The 19,585-nt window shown below is 38.4% G+C and overlaps 2 protein-coding genes across 5 annotated transcripts in view; one reads left to right on the forward strand and one right to left on the reverse strand.

Moving 5' to 3' along the window:
- Nucleotides 1–5,603, forward strand: part of Jade1 (jade family PHD finger 1) — a 55,504-nt gene extending 49,901 nt beyond the window's left edge. For 3 of the 4 annotated variants that reach the window (XM_036189299.1, XM_036189301.1, XM_036189302.1), the window contains exon 11: nucleotides 1,889–5,603. In XM_036189299.1, coding sequence (XP_036045192.1) covers nucleotides 1,889–2,766 — 878 coding nt within the window. In that variant the 3' untranslated portion in view covers nucleotides 2,767–5,603. The remainder of the gene's footprint in view (nucleotides 1–1,888) is intronic. The other variant, XM_036189303.1, reaches the window with a different exon arrangement.
- A 9,453-nt stretch (nucleotides 5,604–15,056) lies between these two features.
- The window catches only part of Sclt1 (sodium channel and clathrin linker 1), a 115,914-nt gene continuing 111,385 nt past the window's right edge, over nucleotides 15,057–19,585 (reverse strand). Inside the window, exons 18-19 of the mRNA XM_036190259.1 lie at nucleotides 17,698–17,793; nucleotides 15,057–15,548 (exon numbers count right to left, since the gene is read on the reverse strand). Coding sequence (XP_036046152.1) covers nucleotides 15,486–15,548; nucleotides 17,698–17,793 — 159 coding nt within the window. The 3' untranslated portion in view covers nucleotides 15,057–15,485. The remainder of the gene's footprint in view (nucleotides 15,549–17,697; nucleotides 17,794–19,585) is intronic.

Here is a 19,585-nt window from a genome sequence, read left to right on the forward strand (position 1 = left end):
AGGATGTATTTTGGGTTATAGAACTGTAATATAGATTCATCCAGAATTCCTGCTGCTACTGAGCATGGTGGGTCATGCTTGTAATCTAAGCATTCTGGGGGCTGCGGTAGGAGAAATGCCAAAATTTCTAAGTCATTCTGGACTACATTGTGAGTTCTAGGTCAGCCCAGGCTACAGAATGAGACCGTGTTTATGGAAAACAACAAACAGAAGTACAGAAAAGAGAAACCAATCTTCCCTTCATTTTGAGTTGAGTGAAAAGTATGGTCAGTTGGAATGACTTTACTTTCTGCGGGATGGCTTTTCTTTCTCATTTCTAGACTCCGATGCTTAAGACAGTTTCAGGGGAGACCACCATGACTTTCTGTGTGTTCTTTAGAATTCATGGCTCAAACTGTTGTGATTCTGGGAACAAGTAGGGTCATTCTGCAGAAGGAGAGCATCTTCGGTGGAAGTGGTGCTTATGGGAGGCCTATCATTAGCTACTTTTGAGAGAGATGGGCTCCAAGTCCAGTAGATAGAAATTAAAATTCAGACAACACTGGATGGACTCTCTTCACCTCTCTGTTTCCTGTTGGGTATTTCAGTTAAAAAACAAAAACAAAAACAAAAAACGTATCTCATGTGTGCTATCAATTGTTTTTTGAGAAAGCAGGCATTTCCAAGCTAAGAGCTTGTAAAAAGGACTTCAGCTGTGTTGCTTGTGCCTACATCTGATGGACAGTAAGGTCTTGTGAGGGCTCCTGTGACTCACTGGAGCCAATCCTTATTCTTCTGGTAGTTCATATCTTAACAGGATATGTGAGATTTGCTTTTTTGTAGCTGGTCTTGATACGCTTGCAAAAACATGGTCCTTATGAATTCACCAGCAGTTTTCAGACCAAGGTTAATGAGTATGAGGGTATGAGATAAATTTGATAGGTCATGACTAACATATAAAACTAGTGTGAAGTAGATTGCCAAGTGTCAGGCTGGAGAGATGGCTCAGTGGTTAAGAGTACTTGGCTGCTCTAGCATTCCAGAGGATCTGGATTTGATTCCCAAGACCTACATGACAATCCCCAACTGTCTATTATAATAAACTCTAGTTCTAGAGGATCTGACACCCCTTCTGGCTTTCATAGGCACTGTACCCATGTAGTAAACAGACATACATTCAGGCAAAACACCCATACACATAAAATAAAAATAAGCAAAAATAATTTAAAAAATAGGAAGTGTCAGTTTCATGTCAGTTTCTATCAAGAGATGAGAATTGATATTATTTCATAAGATTTTACTAGGTTAAGCTAGGAAACTTAAGTTTTGTGATTTGCATAAAAGCCTAACTAATCTTTAACTTGGATGGCAAGTTGAACCCAAACAGATTTTGCATATAATGAACTTTTTTCATATTACATGTCCAGAATTATGTGTACACCTACCTTTTATTCAGTTTATACATTTCTCAGTATGTATTTGTCTTCAATGGCCCTTTGGAGAAAGAAACATGAAGGCTCTAGTTAGTCTCAGAAAGGAAAGTGATGGATGGTGACTGGTAGGTGGTATAACTGCTGCTATGTAGCCAGGTGGAGGAAGTGGCAGCCATTGGAAAGATTCTGAATGGATTCCCCTTGGAAAATCAGATCTTATTTGAATTTTGTTTAGTTAATTTTGATAGTTCAGGAAAATTTGTATTTTAGTGGTTTTGGAAAAAAATGTAGTATACTGACTACTTAGATTGAAAGTAGATTCTTGAATCAGGTCATGTCTTTAAAAACACTTTTTTTTTTTTACAAAATTCTGGTGACGCTTGGGTGGGAAGTTTGTGTAATGATGCTTCAGGTTTAGAACTTTATTCTTTTGGATTTGCTTATATAATTTTTCCCTTGTGGTTTTCTGTTTGTAGGTGTGCCTTCTTCCTGCTCCTCCTCACTGGAGAACATGCTTTTGTTCAATAGTCCTTCTGTGGGCCCCAATGCTCCCAAGATAGAGGACTTGAAGTGGCATTCTGCATTCTTCAGGAAACAAATGGGTAGTACTTCCTTGGTTCATTCGCTGAAAAAGTCCCATAAGCGAGATCCATTGCAGAATAGTCCTGGGAGTGAGGGCAAGACCCTGTTAAAGCAGCCAGATCTGTGTGGTAGAAGGGAGGGGGTCCCAGAAAGCTATCTGAGCTTTGAAAAGACTTTTGCAGAAGCACGTCTCATATCATCAGCACAACAGAAAAATGGTGTGGTGACACCAGACCATGGGAAAAGAAGAGACAATCGTTTTCATTGTGATCTCATTAAAGGAGACTTAAAGGACAAATCTTTTAAACAGAGTCACAAGCCTCTCAGGTCCACAGACACATCCCAGAGGCATCTGGACAACACAAGAGCTGCCACCTCCCCTGGAATAGGGCAGTCAGCACCAGGCACGAGGAAGGAGATTGTGCCCAAGTGCAATGGCTCCCTAGTCAAAGTGCCTACAACACCTGCCAGCCCAGTGAAAAGCTGGGGAGGATTCCGGATTCCAAAGAAGGGGGAACGGCAGCAGCAAGGAGAAGCCCATGAGGGGGCCTGCCACCAGCACTCAGACTGTCCCCACCTGGGTTTAGGCCGAGTTCCAGGCAAAGAAAGGGCAAAGAACAGGTTAAGAACCAACAGTGAGAATGATGGGTATGTCCCTGATGTGGAAATGAGTGACTCGGAGAGTGAGGCATCAGAGAAGAAATGTATTCATGCCAGCAGCACCATCAGCAGGAGGACAGACATCATCAGGAGAAGCATCTTGGCCTCTTGATGAAGCAGACGGTGTGGAAGCATGTGGCTTGTTGCTGGCCATGCTGAGGAGAGCTCTGACACAGGGGCAAGCAAAAACCCATTATTTCTGAGCTACACATATTTCCTTGCAATTCAGATTGAATTTTTTTCCAGAGTCATTTATAAATTATTTGTTGTGAGAAGTTTGTGTTATTTGCAACTTGTTGAGGAAACAGTAGGTTGTAACCACAAGACACTAAGATTAGAACCGGATGAACTAAACACTAAAAATGAGGTAACTCTAGAGAGGGCCAGGCTTGAAAGGCACCATGCATTACTGCCCTCTACGTTTTTTTCCAAAGCACAAACTCTTGGATACTCTGAGTACAGAATCAGATAGAATTCTGTGTTATGAATAAATCCTATTTATAGAAGCCTTCACATACTATTTATAGCCCACAAAGCTTATTTTCTAGGAATGGTAAATGCTGACAGCATTTTGGCTCCCAGGCTGTTGGTGTGAGTAGCTGGGACTCGGAAGCTTCAGCAACACTGGGATCTTGCACACGTGGCATCCAGGGGAAGAGTTTACACAACAGGCATTGGTGGAAGGCTGGAGGGACAGAGCAGAGCTGCTCAAGTGAAACTTTGGGCCTGTGTAGCAGGTCCTGCGGCCCCGAGTGGGCTGTGGACATATGGTGGGTGGAGAGGATGAACCTGGTTGAGAAAGTTCTGTGAGAAAGGGCAGCTGAGGCCCAAGTGTTACTAGTCCTCTCGACCTTCCTCTTTCCTAACTGCTGGTACTTGGACCCAATTGGGATTTCCCTGGCTACTGCCAGTACTTGACCATCTGGCTTCCAATAACACAATGACTATTCAAGTTCAAGTGATGAACTTCAGACTCTGGTGACTCACTTCTCAGAGTCGACCACTAGTGCGTATTTGGGGAATCCAGGCTTCCACCATGAACGGATTCCTTAAGCAAAAAGGAGGAAAAAAAAAAAAGGTAAAACAGGTTATATTTTAAAACAATAGAAAGGCAATATGTTGCGTCAAGCTCTTATATTGACCAAGGCTATACAGGAAAGAAGTCAGTGTACCCTTGAATAGGTTTTTTTGGAGTTGGAGTTCTAAACACTGATTTGTAACTTGGACTTTCGAATTGCAAATGGCAATAACTAGTAAATTATCAGCAATAATTTACCATTAAATTTGAGTACATTGTTCTGTTTTTGCACTCATGTAGTGCGTATGTATTCAGACAAGTGGATAGTGTTCAAGTCCTGTTATTTTCTTTGGCATTCAGTGTAGTTGTGAATCAAATTTAAGAGAAGAAAATAGCAATGAGATTTAGATTTAAGGGTATTTCGAATAAGCCCAGTTTCCCCTAAATTACCCTTAGTTTGTTAATATCAATGTTTGGATTCCCATTCATTTATACATCTGTTTCCATGTGGCAGGGACATTCTGATATTTAGTGAGCAATGCTTTGAGTTTGTAGAAGCTTTCAAGTCTTCCAGATGATCATCAACAACAGAAAAGGCTTTTTGAATTCCATCTTGCTATGCAAGTTTTATTAGATGATCAAATGACAGATCTGATGCATCCCATTGTATGTATGACATTTTCAAACCAAGTCTTAACTTCTCAAGTACATTGTAGTAGCTAATTCAGGGGTGGGGAAAGGATGACCCAGGTTCTAGATTGACTATTTTTGAGCTGTGGAGCTCCTTTGAGACTGCTGCCCAGATCAGCTTGTTGCTACTGGTATTAGAAGGTCCTTAGGAGTCCAAGTTGTACTTTAGCTTGTAGCTTAATTTAAAAATGAGATGTTTTTCATATGAACAAAACCCTTTTGCTGGATACAGGAAAAGGTTGGACTCTATCTAGTTATCTTTTGATTGCAACAACAGCACTGGGTGAGAATAGAATTTATAGAGGAATAATTTGTGAAGCCATAGAAAGAAAACCTAAATTAATCTAGCGAGTATATAGCCTCTCACCAGTTTAAGAGGCACCAGATCCATTTGCACTATTAGGAATGCTAGTTTTGTGCAAAAATAATGCCTTACCTGTTTTCCCCCCACATTTAGGTTGAAAAGCTTTCAAATGTTCCAAGTTATGCTGAACCAAAAAATAAAACAAAATAAAAAAATAAAAAAAATTTCCCCCACAAAAACAAAACAAAAAATAAAAGCCCACACTTTTTATTACTGCTTTGAAATGCAAATGGCATAGAGCACGGTTTCTGACAGTGTAATGATAGCTTTGTAAGTTAGTTTCATGTCATGCTGGGAACTCTGTATGAGGCGGCCATACAGCGACAGCCCACCTACCCACTTGCATTCTATTAGTATGGAGCTTTTTTGTTTGTTTGTTCTTTTGAATCTTCCTTGTGCATCCTGACCAAGAAATAGCTTTGATTATGATCAATGTATTATGTCAAAATGTAGGCTAGTTAAACTTTTGTAAAGTTGCCTGGAATGTCATTTGTTAGGTTATAAACACAAAATTTAAATGAAGGGTTTTATGTGTTGTGTACAAATCTTAATTATTTTAAAATGGACAAACTTGTCATTACATTTGTAACCTTGTACAGAGGATTTTTCACTATGTGCCTAGCTTGGTGTCCATTCAGCTAAAATTGAAAAAAAAAAAAAGGTGCATGAAGAGTTAAAATCAGAAGTTAAACAAAGTATATGTAGAGATGACTATTTTATATTACATGGCCCAATCCTGTATTTATTTCTACCCCCTTTTTGAAAGTATTTATAAAACTAGTTGAAGACAGCTGTATTTTTTTGTTGAACTATTTAGTAGAATTTGTGCCTTTTTGTCTGTATGTGAATAAATGCTGTACATTTTGCAATACATTTTTAAGTGTTTGTTCTGTTAATCTGCTTTTGGTTAAGGGCCCTTACAGTGGGTTTGTTGACTCACTGTTAAATGGACAATGAGAACTGTAGGGACACACCTACCTGGAGGACACAGAATCACTGGGCTGGTTTCTAGACACTGCCACTAATAGTTGCCCTGTGTGTTGTCCGTTCCCTCCACCCCTCCACGCACCACCTTGAGCTCTTTCCAGGATAGAATTGGGATCTGAAACAACACAGACTTTAGGGTTTAAAGGCCGAGCTGTGGTTTACTATTCACATAACTATGGTCAAGTCTTCAAGCCTCACGAGCCTCAGTTTTCTCAGAGGTGTTATGCCTCCTACTTCAACCTCCCAGGCAAGGTGGTAGATGCCTGTAATCCTGTAACTTGGGAGGTTGAAGAAGAATCACTAGGTATTGTCTCAAAAATCTTCAAAAACAACACCCCTAAAAGACATATTTGGGTGTACCTCTGTGAGAGAACACTTGTCCAGTGTGTGCAAGACCATGTTTCTGTCTCTAGTGCTGCAAAGACAAACATTTTGGTGTCTTACTGGGGTTGCAATATTTCGAGCATTTCAAAGATCTTCTGCAAAGCACATCCTAGGCATAGAACCGTGGTAAGCCATAGTTTTTCATCATTAGGATGCTCCAGGAATCTCTATGACTTGGTAAGCCTGTCCAGGCTGTTATTCCTTAAGATTGTATTTGTGAAGTAGGAAGTGCTTAACAGTTTTTCAGAGTAGTTTCATTAAATCCCTTTGAGCACAGAACACTGGAACAGGTCGTGAAATAAGAGGAACTGACCTACATTTCCCAAAAAAGGATGTCTAAGATCACAGCATTGGGACTTGGCAAAACTGGGCCTCCCTCCAATTTTTAGTTTTGAATATTTGCTATGGGAACAGTCTTATACAATCTGTCCAGTCAAATGCACCCTGATGTTGGGAGCAGCAAGCCTGTGGGATGTACACATCCCCATGTAGATTATGATTAGAAGCAGTGATAGCATGCCATTACTGCTCTACTTTGTTCAAAATTTATAATTTTGAACAGGCCTTTCTAACATGAAGTAACAATACTTGGCTAGACCTTTGTTTATTTCTCCTTGTCCTCCTTAGTGACTATTTACTTCCATGTTGTTTGCTCTCATAAGACTCCAGAGAGAAATAACTGTGATTCTTCCTATAAGGTCTTCAAGTTGAATAATCACAATAGCTCCTTAGGGAAATTAAGTCCCCAAGAGCCAAAAGAAGTGCCCGGTGTTGGCAATTCTGTAATCTGTGACGGGAAATGTGGCACCAGGGATTTGAGTTCATGTTTCCACCCAAATCAAGGAGAAATGGTTCTGCCTTTGAAACATTAGCCATCTGCACCACACTGCCGTTAATTGCAACACTGAAATCTTTCCTCCAGTTTCTCTTTAATGCTCAGAACTGCCTTAGATATTCAGCCTCGGCTATGCCAGTTTGGAGAGCTGTCTCTGAGAGATTAAAAGCCAATCCAATTTGTCCTGTCCACTCCTTGGTTTCTGCTGTTCTTCATGCAGCCGAATTCTTTTTCTGAATGTACTGCTTTCTCAAGGGGAAGTAGTTCTCTGATTATACAGATGCTTCAGGTTTGGGTTATCAGTTTTTCTCTCTTGTTTTAGGCAGCAACACCCTGGGAATACATTGTGAATGGTTGCTTCAATGGCCCATTGTTCATCAAGGTCTCTAACACCCCAACAATTTCCGTTTCTTGTGGTTCCATCACCTCTTCAGGGTTCTTCATTTCTTGCTAGATTGTTGTAGCAGCCTAGTCTTGTTTCCTTGATTCACGCTGTGCTGAAATGAACTGCTTCCCCTAATTAGCTGTAACCTTGCCAATGCGATCTCCACAGTAACAACTACCAAATGGCAGATTCTGTCATTCTGTACAGCTTTCAGAGGAGCCTCCAAACTTGGTAATTAGACTGGGCTTATCAAGTGGCAAGCACTGGTCTGTATTACATATACTGATTTGTTGAGTCTTTGGGCAGGCACTGTTCTCTTTTTGCCAATGAGGAAACTGAGGCTCACCATCTGTGGGGAGGTCTGGAAACTATTTCCTGCTAATCTGAGACAAAGTCTCCAGGCTCTGCTGCTCTCAATATGAAAGTAGTTCACATAAAACAATTCACATGCTCTTGAGGACATATAGGCCTATATATGTGAACTTTACTTCATCAAATCATATATATTAAAATCAACAGTTTGGGCTTTATATATTACCTTATGAGACTATGAGCATGAAATGACAGAAGTCCAGCCTGTTAAGGACTATGTTCTGCCTTTTGCCAGGAAGAATGGAATTACTTTAGCGATACACCTTCATGTAACACACATACTTACGGCACAACAAATACACATATGAATAGAACAGTATTAGCAATGCAATTAGGAATGCAAAGGATAATTCTCTATAGCCCAACAATGTTTGGAAGATAAAATTATTTGAAATTAGTTTCTGGTATGAGGATTGTTCTGACACTTTAAACTGAGGTAATGCAATAATCTCCAAATAATTTTTTTTTGTGATATTAGGCGTAACAAGCCTAGCCATTTCTATAAATGGATGAGCAGTACTGGTGGGTATGGTGGTGAATGTAATCCCAGCACTAAGGAACTGAAGTTGAAAGACTGAGTTTGGGGCAGCCTCAAATAAACAAACAAAACAAGTAATGCCAAGTCAAGCAGCAAAGCAAAGCAAAATGAATGGCATGTTGTTCTACTGCACTGCCAGTCTGTTCTGACAGTCTCCATGGCTAGGCTGGTATATGATTGAGCTTTCTTAGTATATCTACCAACTGTGGGTCACTGGCTATTTTACCTACTTATCTGGCTGCTGGTTACAATTTCAGAATTATTTCCAATGTAAAACAATGTTTATCATGAAGCACATCTTTTCCTCGTTGTTTCCCCATACACCATCCTCAAAGGCAGACTTTCTTCTTTTCCTTTCCTAGCCCAGACAAGTGTCAGTGGGCCTCTCAGCATGGCCTGTAGAATACGGTTAGCATGGAGAAGGTATGGTACCTGTACCTAGGTGAGAGATGAAATACAGACTTTGGACCTACACCCAATACTCTTTCTTTCACTTTTGCCCTTTCCTTAGTTAATATCTAATTTAAATTTAATGGATGTGTTTATTGTAGAATATTAATTTAAGATATGTTACATTTGTTTATGCTGTAGAACATTTGTTTAATGATGCAAAGATGTATTGCATTCTTTTATGTTGCATGTGTTTAACTCCGTGAAGCTGTGTTCCTTTGCCTGTCTAAAACACCTTATTAGTCTAATAAAGAGCTGAATGGCCAATAGCAAGGCAGAAGAGAGAAACAGGCAGGGCTGTTGGGCAGAGAGAATATAGAAGAAGCAGCATGAGAAGAGGAGGAACAAGAAAAAGGAGGAGAGGAGGATGCCAGGGGCTAGCCACCCAGCCAGCCATGAAGTAAGAAGGGAAGAAAGACATAGAATAAAGAAAGGTTAAAAAGCCCAGAGACAAAACAAAGAAGAGAAATGGGTTAATTTACATAAGAAAACTGGCTAGAATTAAGCCAAGCTAAGGCTAGGTATTTATAAGTAAGAATAAGTCTCTGTGTATTTATTTGAGAGCTGGGGGGGGGGGCAAGCTCCCAAAGAGTAAACAAACAAACAAAACTACACATGATGGCTAGTTTTTATGTCAACTGGACACAAGTTTACAGTCATCTGAGAGTAGGGAACCTTAATAAGACAATGCCTCTGTAAGATTGGGCTGTAGGCAGGCAAGCCTGTAGGGCACTTTTTAAATTAGTGATTAATGTGGGAGAGTCTAACCCACTGTGGGTGGTGCCACCTTAGGCTGGTGGTCCTGGGTGCTATAAGAAAGTAGGCTGAGCCATGAGGAGCAAGCCATTAAGCAACACCCCTCCATAGTCTCTGCATCAGCTCCTGCCTCCAGAATCCTATCCTGACTGCTTTTGATGACGTTATATGGAAATGTGAGTGAAATAAACTATTTCCTCCCTAAGCTGCTTTTGGTCATGGTGTTTCATCACAGCAGTAGTAATCTTAATGGTATTTCACCTGTCTTGTTCTCATTTGCCCTTTGTTCTTGGTAAGTTGTTCCAAAATACAGCTCCAGAAACAGGAGGTAGGAGCTGGAGGTCTTCCTGCCTCAGCCACAGTGCAGAGACTGTTTTAGATGCTCCCCTGCATCTCTTTGTTCTGTCCCTTTCCTCTAGCTGGAGCTGTCGTAGCGTCCTCCTTCACGGAGTATTTTCTCTCTTCTCTCTGGAGCTCCAGTACTCCAGTCATGCCCTGCTCACTCCCTTGCCATTCCTACCTAGAGGAATCAGGTATTTTAGTACATACTCTACTATTCTTGGTTCCTCTACGCCCTCTCCAGTTATTGGAGTTCAAGCAGTGAGGGTTTTTATTGGCTATGCTGTATTTTCATCTCTTGGTGTGACAGTTCTGCAATTAGCATGCTGCTCTTGGAGAACAGCTGGTAATCAAGCCTAGTACCCTGAGCATAGATGAAGGTTTAGTTACTGAATTATATCCCAGTCAGCAGAACAACAACTGAGTCTGATTGGAACATCACAGATATACCAATCAAAGAATATGGGTGACTTGAAACAACAAACAAACATCCAACCGATGAGAGCCCAAATGCCAAGGCAGAAACATAAGAACAAACATGAATAACCAGGGAAACAAGATTTCTCTGCAAATTACTAATTCCACAGTAATGTATTCCAATGAGATTGAGTTAGATGAAATCTCAAACAGAGAATTCAAAAGAATCTCCTTCAAAAATGTCCAATAAAACCAAAGATGACACAAAATAAACTTCTGAATAAATTAAAAGAGAACAAAAGCATTTGAATGAAATAAGTCAATACAGGATACAAAAGAGGAATTTAGTAAAGAAGTACAAATATTGAAAAAAATCAAATTTAAATTTTAGAAACAAAAACCTCAATGTAAATAAAAACTCAGAGGGAAGTTTCAACAATAGAGTGGTTAAGTGGAAGCCAGACACTTTGAGGGCTTTAAAAGAAGGTATTAATACATTCAGAGAATGAAAGATGAAGTAGTCAAAAATATGAAGACAGTGGATAGCATAAAAAAACCAACAAATCAAGGGTATAAGTGAGTGTGGGAGTTTAAAGAAGTTATGTCTCCCACAGGCTCATGTATTTAACACTTACTGCCCAGCTGATGGCACTGTTTGGGGGAGGTTATGAACCTTTAGGAGGTACAGCCTTATTGGAGGAAGACTATCACTGGGGACAGGCTTTGGGGGTTCATAGCCTTGTTTCACTTTCTATTTACACTCCCTAGTTCTTGTGTGCAGATAAAGATGTGACCAGCTAGGTGCTGTACCATGCCAAGCAGTTCCCACCATTATGCACTCTAGCCCTCTGGAACGGTGAGCCAAAGTAACCTTTCTTCTTAAGTTGCCTTGGCCATGGTATTACATCACAGCAACAGAAAAATAAACTAATGATGAGCTGGTACCAGGGAAGTGGAGTTTTTGCTCTAAAGAACCAGACTGGTGTTTTTTTGAGGAATGTAATGGACTTTGGACTAGAGACCTATATTTTTGATGAAGAACACAGACCTGTGACCTAAAAATAGTGGTATGTCATGTAGTCTCAGAGAGCACCCAGATGTGAGTCCTATCCCAGGTACCAAGAACATTTATAAAGACTACCATTGAATCAATGCCAGCACAGACACTATAAACTGAAAGTTGCCATGCTGCAGAATGTAAGGGAGTCTGGTTCTATACCCAGCTGTGGCATTTGCCTGTGATATGACTCTGGCAAATATTTAATCTTTGCCATACTTCCCATTATTGGGAAGGAAGTCATCTCTACCAAGCAGCAGTGTTGGATTATATGTGATAATAAATGCAAATGCCTACTACTCCATAGATTATCAATAAATATATACCAGTAATATGTATCAGCACATTTATCACAGATCTGGGACAATTCTCCAATGAATTATTTTAGGTATAAATAGAACTTCTCTATTATTTTTTACCCTCTGTATTAGTTTACATAAGAGGAGATGCTAGTCTCTTCCTATTTTCACAGATCTAAGTGCTAACATTTTTCATTACACATCATATTACATTCTTCTGGCACTTTTTCGTTTCAAGAAAGGACTCGGTTACTATCAAGTGAAAATATTGAATGGAAATTTCCTTAATGTCTTCTCAAAAGAATTAAATGGTTTCAATAAACACTAAAGGAATGAATCATGATTACTAGGATGCTACAGGGAGTTACTAAGAAGACTAGCAATTTTGTTGATCAGGATTATTAGATTAGACATGGGAAACATGACTAGTGTGGCATAAATGGACATTTGCAAGGCAAAGGATGGTTCTTTCTTGGTGTTCTAAGGATAAGGTTCAAGCAGCAACAAAGACTGGATTGGAAAAACATATTGAGTAACCATACCTGATGGGCTGTGCTTTGCTATCAAGTAAGGTAACAGTGACTGAAGAGACAATGGGGGTCAGTGTGCATACTAGAGTGTCTGTAGGAATGTGGAGTATGTGAGGGATTTTTGCTTTTAGCAGTACTGGAGATTGAAACCAGGTTCTCATGCACACAGGCAAGTGCTCTTCTACTGAGCTATACCCACAGCCCACTGCAAAGTTTTATGGTAAATTCTTGGGCTAGAAGGTGATAGTACTGTAAAAAATTACTTTCAAGGGCTGGAGAGATGGCTCAGAGGTTAAGAACAATGGCTTTTCTTCCAGAGGTCCTGAGTTCAATTCCCAGCATCCACATGGTGGCTCAAAACCATCTGTAATGAGATCTGGCTCCCTCTTCTGGTCTGCAGGGACACATGCAAACAGAACACTGTATACATAATAAATAAATAAAATCTTAAAAAAAAATTACTTACAAGATGTCTTTCTTTTCCTACATTTGTACATAGTTATTTTTCTTCTTCATATATGATAGTTTTATTAGCACAAATGCTATACACATGATAGTGTTAACATTACCACAAATGCTATACAAATGATAGTATTAATAATACCACAAATGCTTATGTTGTAATGATCACTTAAGAGAAAGCAGTCAGTACCTTTTTGCCTATAAAACCATATATATATTCACACAGTTAGGGGAACTAAACATGTTTTAGTTTTATGTGTGGGTGTTTTGCCTGCATGTATGTGTATGCACTCACTGTATGGATGTGGTGCCCATGAAATCAGAAGAGGTATCAGATCCTCTGAAACTGGAGTTACAGATGGTTGGTGGCTGCCACATAGGTACTAGGAACCAAACTTGGGTCCCCTGGAGGAGCAGCCAGTGCTGCCCTTAACTGTGGAACCATCTCCTTAACCCCCAAATAAAATTATTTTTGAGAAAAAAAGTTTACTACAAATTTATTATTTTACTTCCCCAAATACCATTTTCTTTGTTATTTTTATTTAATTTTTTGTTTTGAGACAGGGCTCACTTTATAGTTTAGGCTGACTCACAATTCATGATATAACCAGGTTGGTTTTGCATACAAAGTCATACTTCTGCCTCAATATTCTGAGTGCTGGAATTACAGATGTGGGCCACAGTGCCCAAGCTAGATTTATTGCTTTGCTTGTTTGCTTTGAATTTAACTTTTTTTTTTTGAGGATTTTTCTACATGAATACTGTGTTTATAGTATTTAAATCTGTTATTTTTAAAAAAGGATTTATTTTATTTTTAATTATGTGTGTGTCCTTGTATTGTTGTGTGCACATGAAGTACTCACAGAGGCTAGACAAAGGAGTTGGAATTAAGGAGCTGTGAGCTGCCCTCTGTGGGTTCTAGGAACTGAACTTGGGTCCTGAGAAGAGTTGTGCCATCTCTCCAACCTCAAAATTTGCTATTTTGAAAAAAATGCTCAAATGTGCTATGGTCAAAGAAGAGATTTATTATAATATTAAATTAATTTTCATGATGATTGCTTGAGAGTTGCTCTAACAAGACAGTGCAGTGAGGGAACCATAGCTGTTGAATAAATGAATGGCTGAATTGCTGCTAATTTTCTCCTGAGTGGGGGACTTGGAGTTCTCACCAGAGGAGAATTAGGAGCTACTGACTGCCCCAATTTGCATATTTGTACACAAAGGGAAGAAGCAGTAATCACATCTCCTTTCATTCTCAGGCTGACATAATGAAAGATGCATGAATAAATAAAATGAACTAGCTATGTTGGCTTCAATTTTAGATTTAGGTAATTTCTTTTCCTTTCCTATTCATTTTCCCTGTCTCCTAAAACACAGTTCACAGAAATGATAACTGTCTTTGTAAATGAAGTTAAGATTGACCAATACATGAAATGTTAAAATTCTACTGCATTTTCGCATTAGAAATTATTAACGATTTTTGGAGGCCCGAGAGACATACTCTATAGCTTGTGCTCCTCTTGGAAAATACTTATATATTCAGGGAGAGAGCTAACTGGAGGGTTGTTGTTAGATGCTAAGAGTAGTTCTCAGTTCAGCTAACGAATAAGCCATTCTGCACGACCCTGTCTGTTCTTAAAACTTAAGTTTATGGACAGTTACTCTACGCTCTTAACATTCCAGGAAACTCAGCAGGGTGTTAAGGATATAGTGGTGAATGAAAATAGATATTATCTTGTCAGGACCTTCCAAAAGTAAAATAATAATAATAATAATAATAATAATAATAATAATAATAATAAATAAAATAAAGACCAGTTAATTACAATTACTGACAAGTACAATGAGAGGAAAAAAGGAAATGATATTTGAAATCTGAAGGTTTCATATAAATGCAAAAGCATATGCAGGCTTTGATGATTGGAGGAAGAATGATGTACCAACAGAATTAAAGAAGGCCACCAAATTTAGAGCACAAGAAAGAGGAAAATGGTGTGGGAAGATGCTGAAGCTGCTAGCCATATCATGGAAGACTCTGAGGCAAACTCCTACATTCTCAGGACTTCAATTTGCAGTTCCTTGACAAAGATTCCTGTGATTATGCCAGTTTGTAAGCACCATCCCTAAACTTTTGGGGGTGAACACATACACAGGGGTATTTTCACATTGCTCCAACTTATTTGGAAAACTGTTAAAGCCTTCTAACTGGTTATTCAGATGTAAACTCGTCTGCTGTACGAGTGTGCAGGAAGCTCAAAGCAGAAAAAGAGAGGAAGTATACAGATCTGTTCAGTGTTGCAGGACACAACAACTCAAAGCTATGCAGACTTAGAATTTAAGATCTCCATCTGATTAGTAAACTCTGAAGAAAAAGAAAGGATAAAAACACCTCCTAAATGCTTAAATATTGTCAAGTTCTATAAATACTTAAAACTAGAGTTTAAAATGAGTAATTACAATTATGCATTCAAATACATGACAACATCATTTTATAAAATACATAATTTATTACACTTATGAGTTCATAGTAAAATAGAAAATCTTAAGAACTATAAAAATGACTTAGCAATAACAAAGAGATATTAAATCTCCAAATCTTAGAACCTGAAATACCACATTCTAGAGTTTTTAATTTAACTTCTTTTGAAAATATTATGTTCTCCCAAGGTTAAAAAGGGAATTAAGAATAGACACATTGATGAAGGCAGTGTGTTCTTCTCAGCTGGCTTTATTCTCCACTGAACCTCAAATATAGGATTATATATATATTTTTTACTTACAGGAAGCTGCCACTGTTCTGCTTTCCAATAACCCTCAAAACAGAATGGAAAATGCTTATGCAAAATGACACAAGCTTTCACCATTCTCCGCAGGCTTCTCCATGTCAATACACTTTGGTACCACAGCTTTCCCAACTCTACAGCTCTGTCAGTGAACTATGAATATGTTTAAATATTTTCCAGATTCATCATGGAGGCTGCTTTTCTTCTCTGCACTGTAATCACACTGAGCTGCAAACAAAATAAACAACCAGTAAGTAGTTTCTCTGTGGAGAGTGTAAGACTAAAACAAAGCATAGTGTGCTATATCACAACCCCCAGTTATTAGAAGGTCTTTTTTGTGTGATCATTCTATTTTACTATTGAAGTGTCTGAATCACATTAGAGAAATGCATGCCAAATATGACAGTCCATAGCTCAGAGTGAATCCCTATATCCCACAGATGGTGAAAAAACATTCTGATAAACTGAATCCACCAGGTTGAATTGAATCCCCAGGGGAGTCTTGGCCCTGGAGGAGATGGGAATGGAGGGGAAGGGCTGGGGGGGAGGTGGAGGCGGGGGCCGGAGGGAGGAGGACAGGGGAACCCATGGCTGATGTGTAAAATTAAAACATAAATATAATAAATAAAAAAAGGAGAAAAAAAAGTTAATCAGCAACGTGTCTTAAACACAAATGTAGTCTAGGCAAATATAAAGCAGAGCTGGTAATCAGATCATTACAGATTTTAAGTAAGACAAGTCTAAGGGGAAAGTTTGAGTATTAACTGAGGTTAATTAATTATATGTACATATGATTAAAAAAAACTAACAATACAACACAATACATAGCATAAAGCAGGTGTCCTTCCCCAAACCATCCTTCACTCTAGTTATCTCTTTAAACACAACCTCTACCTTCAGTTTATTTATTTTTTGAAGTAGAGTCTGACTATGTAGCCCAGACTAGTCTTGAACTTTGTGACCCTCTAGCATCAGCTTTCTGAGTCCCAAAACTATAGGCAAAAGCTACCATCTCCACCTACTTGCAGCTTTGAAGTCTATTTCTTTATATGTTTTCTAAATGAACACACACACCCCATGGTAGCCAGAAAGTCTGAATCTACTTCCCTTTCCTGCTCAAATGATCTGCCTCAGAAATAATGGCAAATAGACTGACTTTACTTTTTTTAATATCTGCAAACTTTCCCCTATCTGAACACAATTTCATTGGTTGTTTACTGTTGAGTATTTGTATGATTTTAAAATTAGAGGGAAAGTCAGGTGTGGTGGCACATGCCTTTAATCCCAACATTTAGGATTCACAGACAGGTTAGACAGAGCTTTGTGAGTTCGAGGTCAGCCTGGTCAACATAGTGAGTTCCAAGGCAGTCAGAGTTGCACAGAGAGACCTTGTCTCAAAACTAAAACAAAACCCAACAACAAGAATAAGAACAAGACATAGCTACTAGATGGCAGCATGCCATGCCATCAGTAGCTAAGAAGAATCTTCTGATGGTAACAGTACATTTATACCCAACATTAGTTAATAGTGTGTTTGACTTGATTTGCTCTCTCGTCATCATTCCTTCCACCCACCCATCATCCATCCCTCCCTCTTTCCCTCCTCCCATGCACCCACCCACCCACCCACCCACCCACCCATCCATCCATCCCTCCTTCCCTCCCTCCTTCCCTCTACCCATGCATCCATGCATCCATGCATGCGTGCATCCATCCATCTATCTTAATTGTCTAAATGCTCACTGAACTGGTCTCTACTCATTCTTAAAAGGAGGAATTATTGCTTCTAATTTAGAAGAAATAGCTCATTTTCTTTATATGATGTGTGTACATTATGAGAAATTACTCTTTACTTACTCTAGAATTTCACTGATATACTACATTTTCCAAATTATTTCCCAATGGCTAAGTTTTTATATTGTATTTTCTCTTTATTTGGTTATATACAAATGTACATTATTAAATAAAGGTAATTTGTACCTGAAATATTGTTTCTACTTAAAAACCTAAAATAAAAGTACAGTTTGAAACATCAGAAAGATCCGATCTTCCTACTGGACACTGTTACCAAATACTTAAAATCTGGCTAGTACGGCCTCAAATTTTTATTTCCTTTAATTTCAGTTAAAAAAGTTATCTTTGGTTACCAGCTACTTTACTAGAGATGGTAGTTCTAGATATAGGTGTAGATAGAGGATACTGATGTTTATTTTATATATAAACTTTACTTTTTCAACTGCAAGTCCTAAAGAGATTAATTTTATGGAGGTTAATTAAATAAAGATTGAACTATCAGTTCTCTGGGAACTTCTAAAAACTCTTGTTTTTCATCTGTGAAAGCTGTTTATCATCTCTGGAAAATGAGGATATTCCCTACCTGCTGGGATGCTGAAGCAGCTCTCTCTTCTGCCTGACTCAGACGTCTTTGAAGTCTGTTGGCTTTTTCTTGATGTTCCAGAATTAACTTTTCATTCTTTTAAGGGGAAATATAAAACAAATTCAAATCCAAATGCGATATGGGCATGTTCTATGGAATATCCAGTGAAAATTTTGGACATAATTTTTATCACTTGTAAAACAAAGATAACATCATCTCCATATTTACATTTTCCAAGTTATGAGCACTGTATTACACAGTTGATTTTATTTCTTCCTAAGTCAGTGGTTCTCAACCTGTGGGTCAAGACTCCTTGGAGGGTTAGATGACTCTTTCACAGGGGTCGCATATCAGATATCCTGTATATCATATATTTAAAGTATGATTCATAACAGTAGCAAAATTATAGTTATGAAGTAGTGATAAAATAATTCTATGGCTGGAGGTCACTACAAGATGAAGAACTATATTGAAGGGTTGTAGCATTAGGAAGGTTGAGGACCACTGTCCTAAGTTTCCTTCCCTCATATCATCCAAGACCTGATTTGACAAACCTAAAAGCAAACTGAATTCATAAATGAAAACAAGACATGCTTGATCATTGCTTAGGACCACAGAAGCCAAGCACTGGGCCTTATAACCACAGCCTCACACGGGGTGACCTTTTGTGTGCTCCCCAAGACATCTGCGTCCTGCAGAAGCTATTAGGGTTATTAGACTTCGTTATGCATTGAATTCTATTCCCCCAAAGGTGTTCCAGTTCTAATCCCTTGTGAATGTGACTTTACTTGCAAATAATCTTTGCAGATGATTCAGTTAAGGGGATTATAGTGGGCCATACTGTATGGCTGATGTCTTCATGAAAATGGCAGATTTGGACATGAAGACAGATAAATACAGGGAAGATATTATGAAGATAGAGAAAGCACCACCCACAAGGCAAGCAATGCTTGGAGCTGCAAGAGCCGGGAGAAAGGTGGTAAGAGTCTCTCAAGAAGCCAACTGATGACACTTTCTTGCCTCTGGAACCATGAGGACACAGTTTTATGTTACTTACACAGCCTAGTTTGTAATCTCATGATATAACAAGAACTATAATATGATTACCAAGCCATTATTACATACTGTCATCCCAACAAGTTAAAAACAATTTATCAACTGAAATGTGTTCTTTTTCCATACTTGCCTGCTTGGCACAATGCATCCTAAAAAGACATTTTTTTTTTTTTTTTACAAATAAAATTATTATACAGGTTTTTCTGGCATTTAACTGAATCCAGAGAATACAAAGCCACACAGGAATGGCTAAAATTCCCCTTTTCTATGAAGCACTAGATAGTTGTTTATGTTCTAGCACTGAAGGGTTAGGTTAGAGTGAATGCCATACCTAGTTACATGTCACAATGAGAAAAACAGCATAGGGTTAAAATGAGCTTATTATAATTAATAGTGTCCACAAGCAAAATTAAATCTACAAAGAGATCTATATCAGCTGTACTAAACAACCAAGTTGTTTAATTATTCAATTTTTAAATTTTAAGTTTTAAATTGTAAATTTTAAAGTTTTAAATTTTAAGAGGCACCTCATATACTAGAGAAAACTTGTATAGAGAGATCCCATTATCTACAATAATCACCTTGATATCTACAATGAGACTATATATAATATATACCTTTCTATATGTTTACCATAATGGTTAAAACTAAGTGCAGATTGGGTAAATCTGATCTTTTGTTTCCTTTTGATCAAATATTGTTAACTGTACTATAAAGAAAATAGTGGGGTTTTTTTGTTTGTTTGTTTGTTTTACTTACAATGTATTTTTCCAAGTGGAAGATACACCGAGGAACATTTCAATATCAAATCTTTAACTATTTTCTAAGTGTC

This window comes from Onychomys torridus, chromosome 6 (genome assembly GCF_903995425.1).
Source record: "Onychomys torridus chromosome 6, mOncTor1.1, whole genome shotgun sequence".
Classification (NCBI taxonomy): domain Eukaryota; kingdom Metazoa; phylum Chordata; class Mammalia; order Rodentia; family Cricetidae; genus Onychomys; species Onychomys torridus.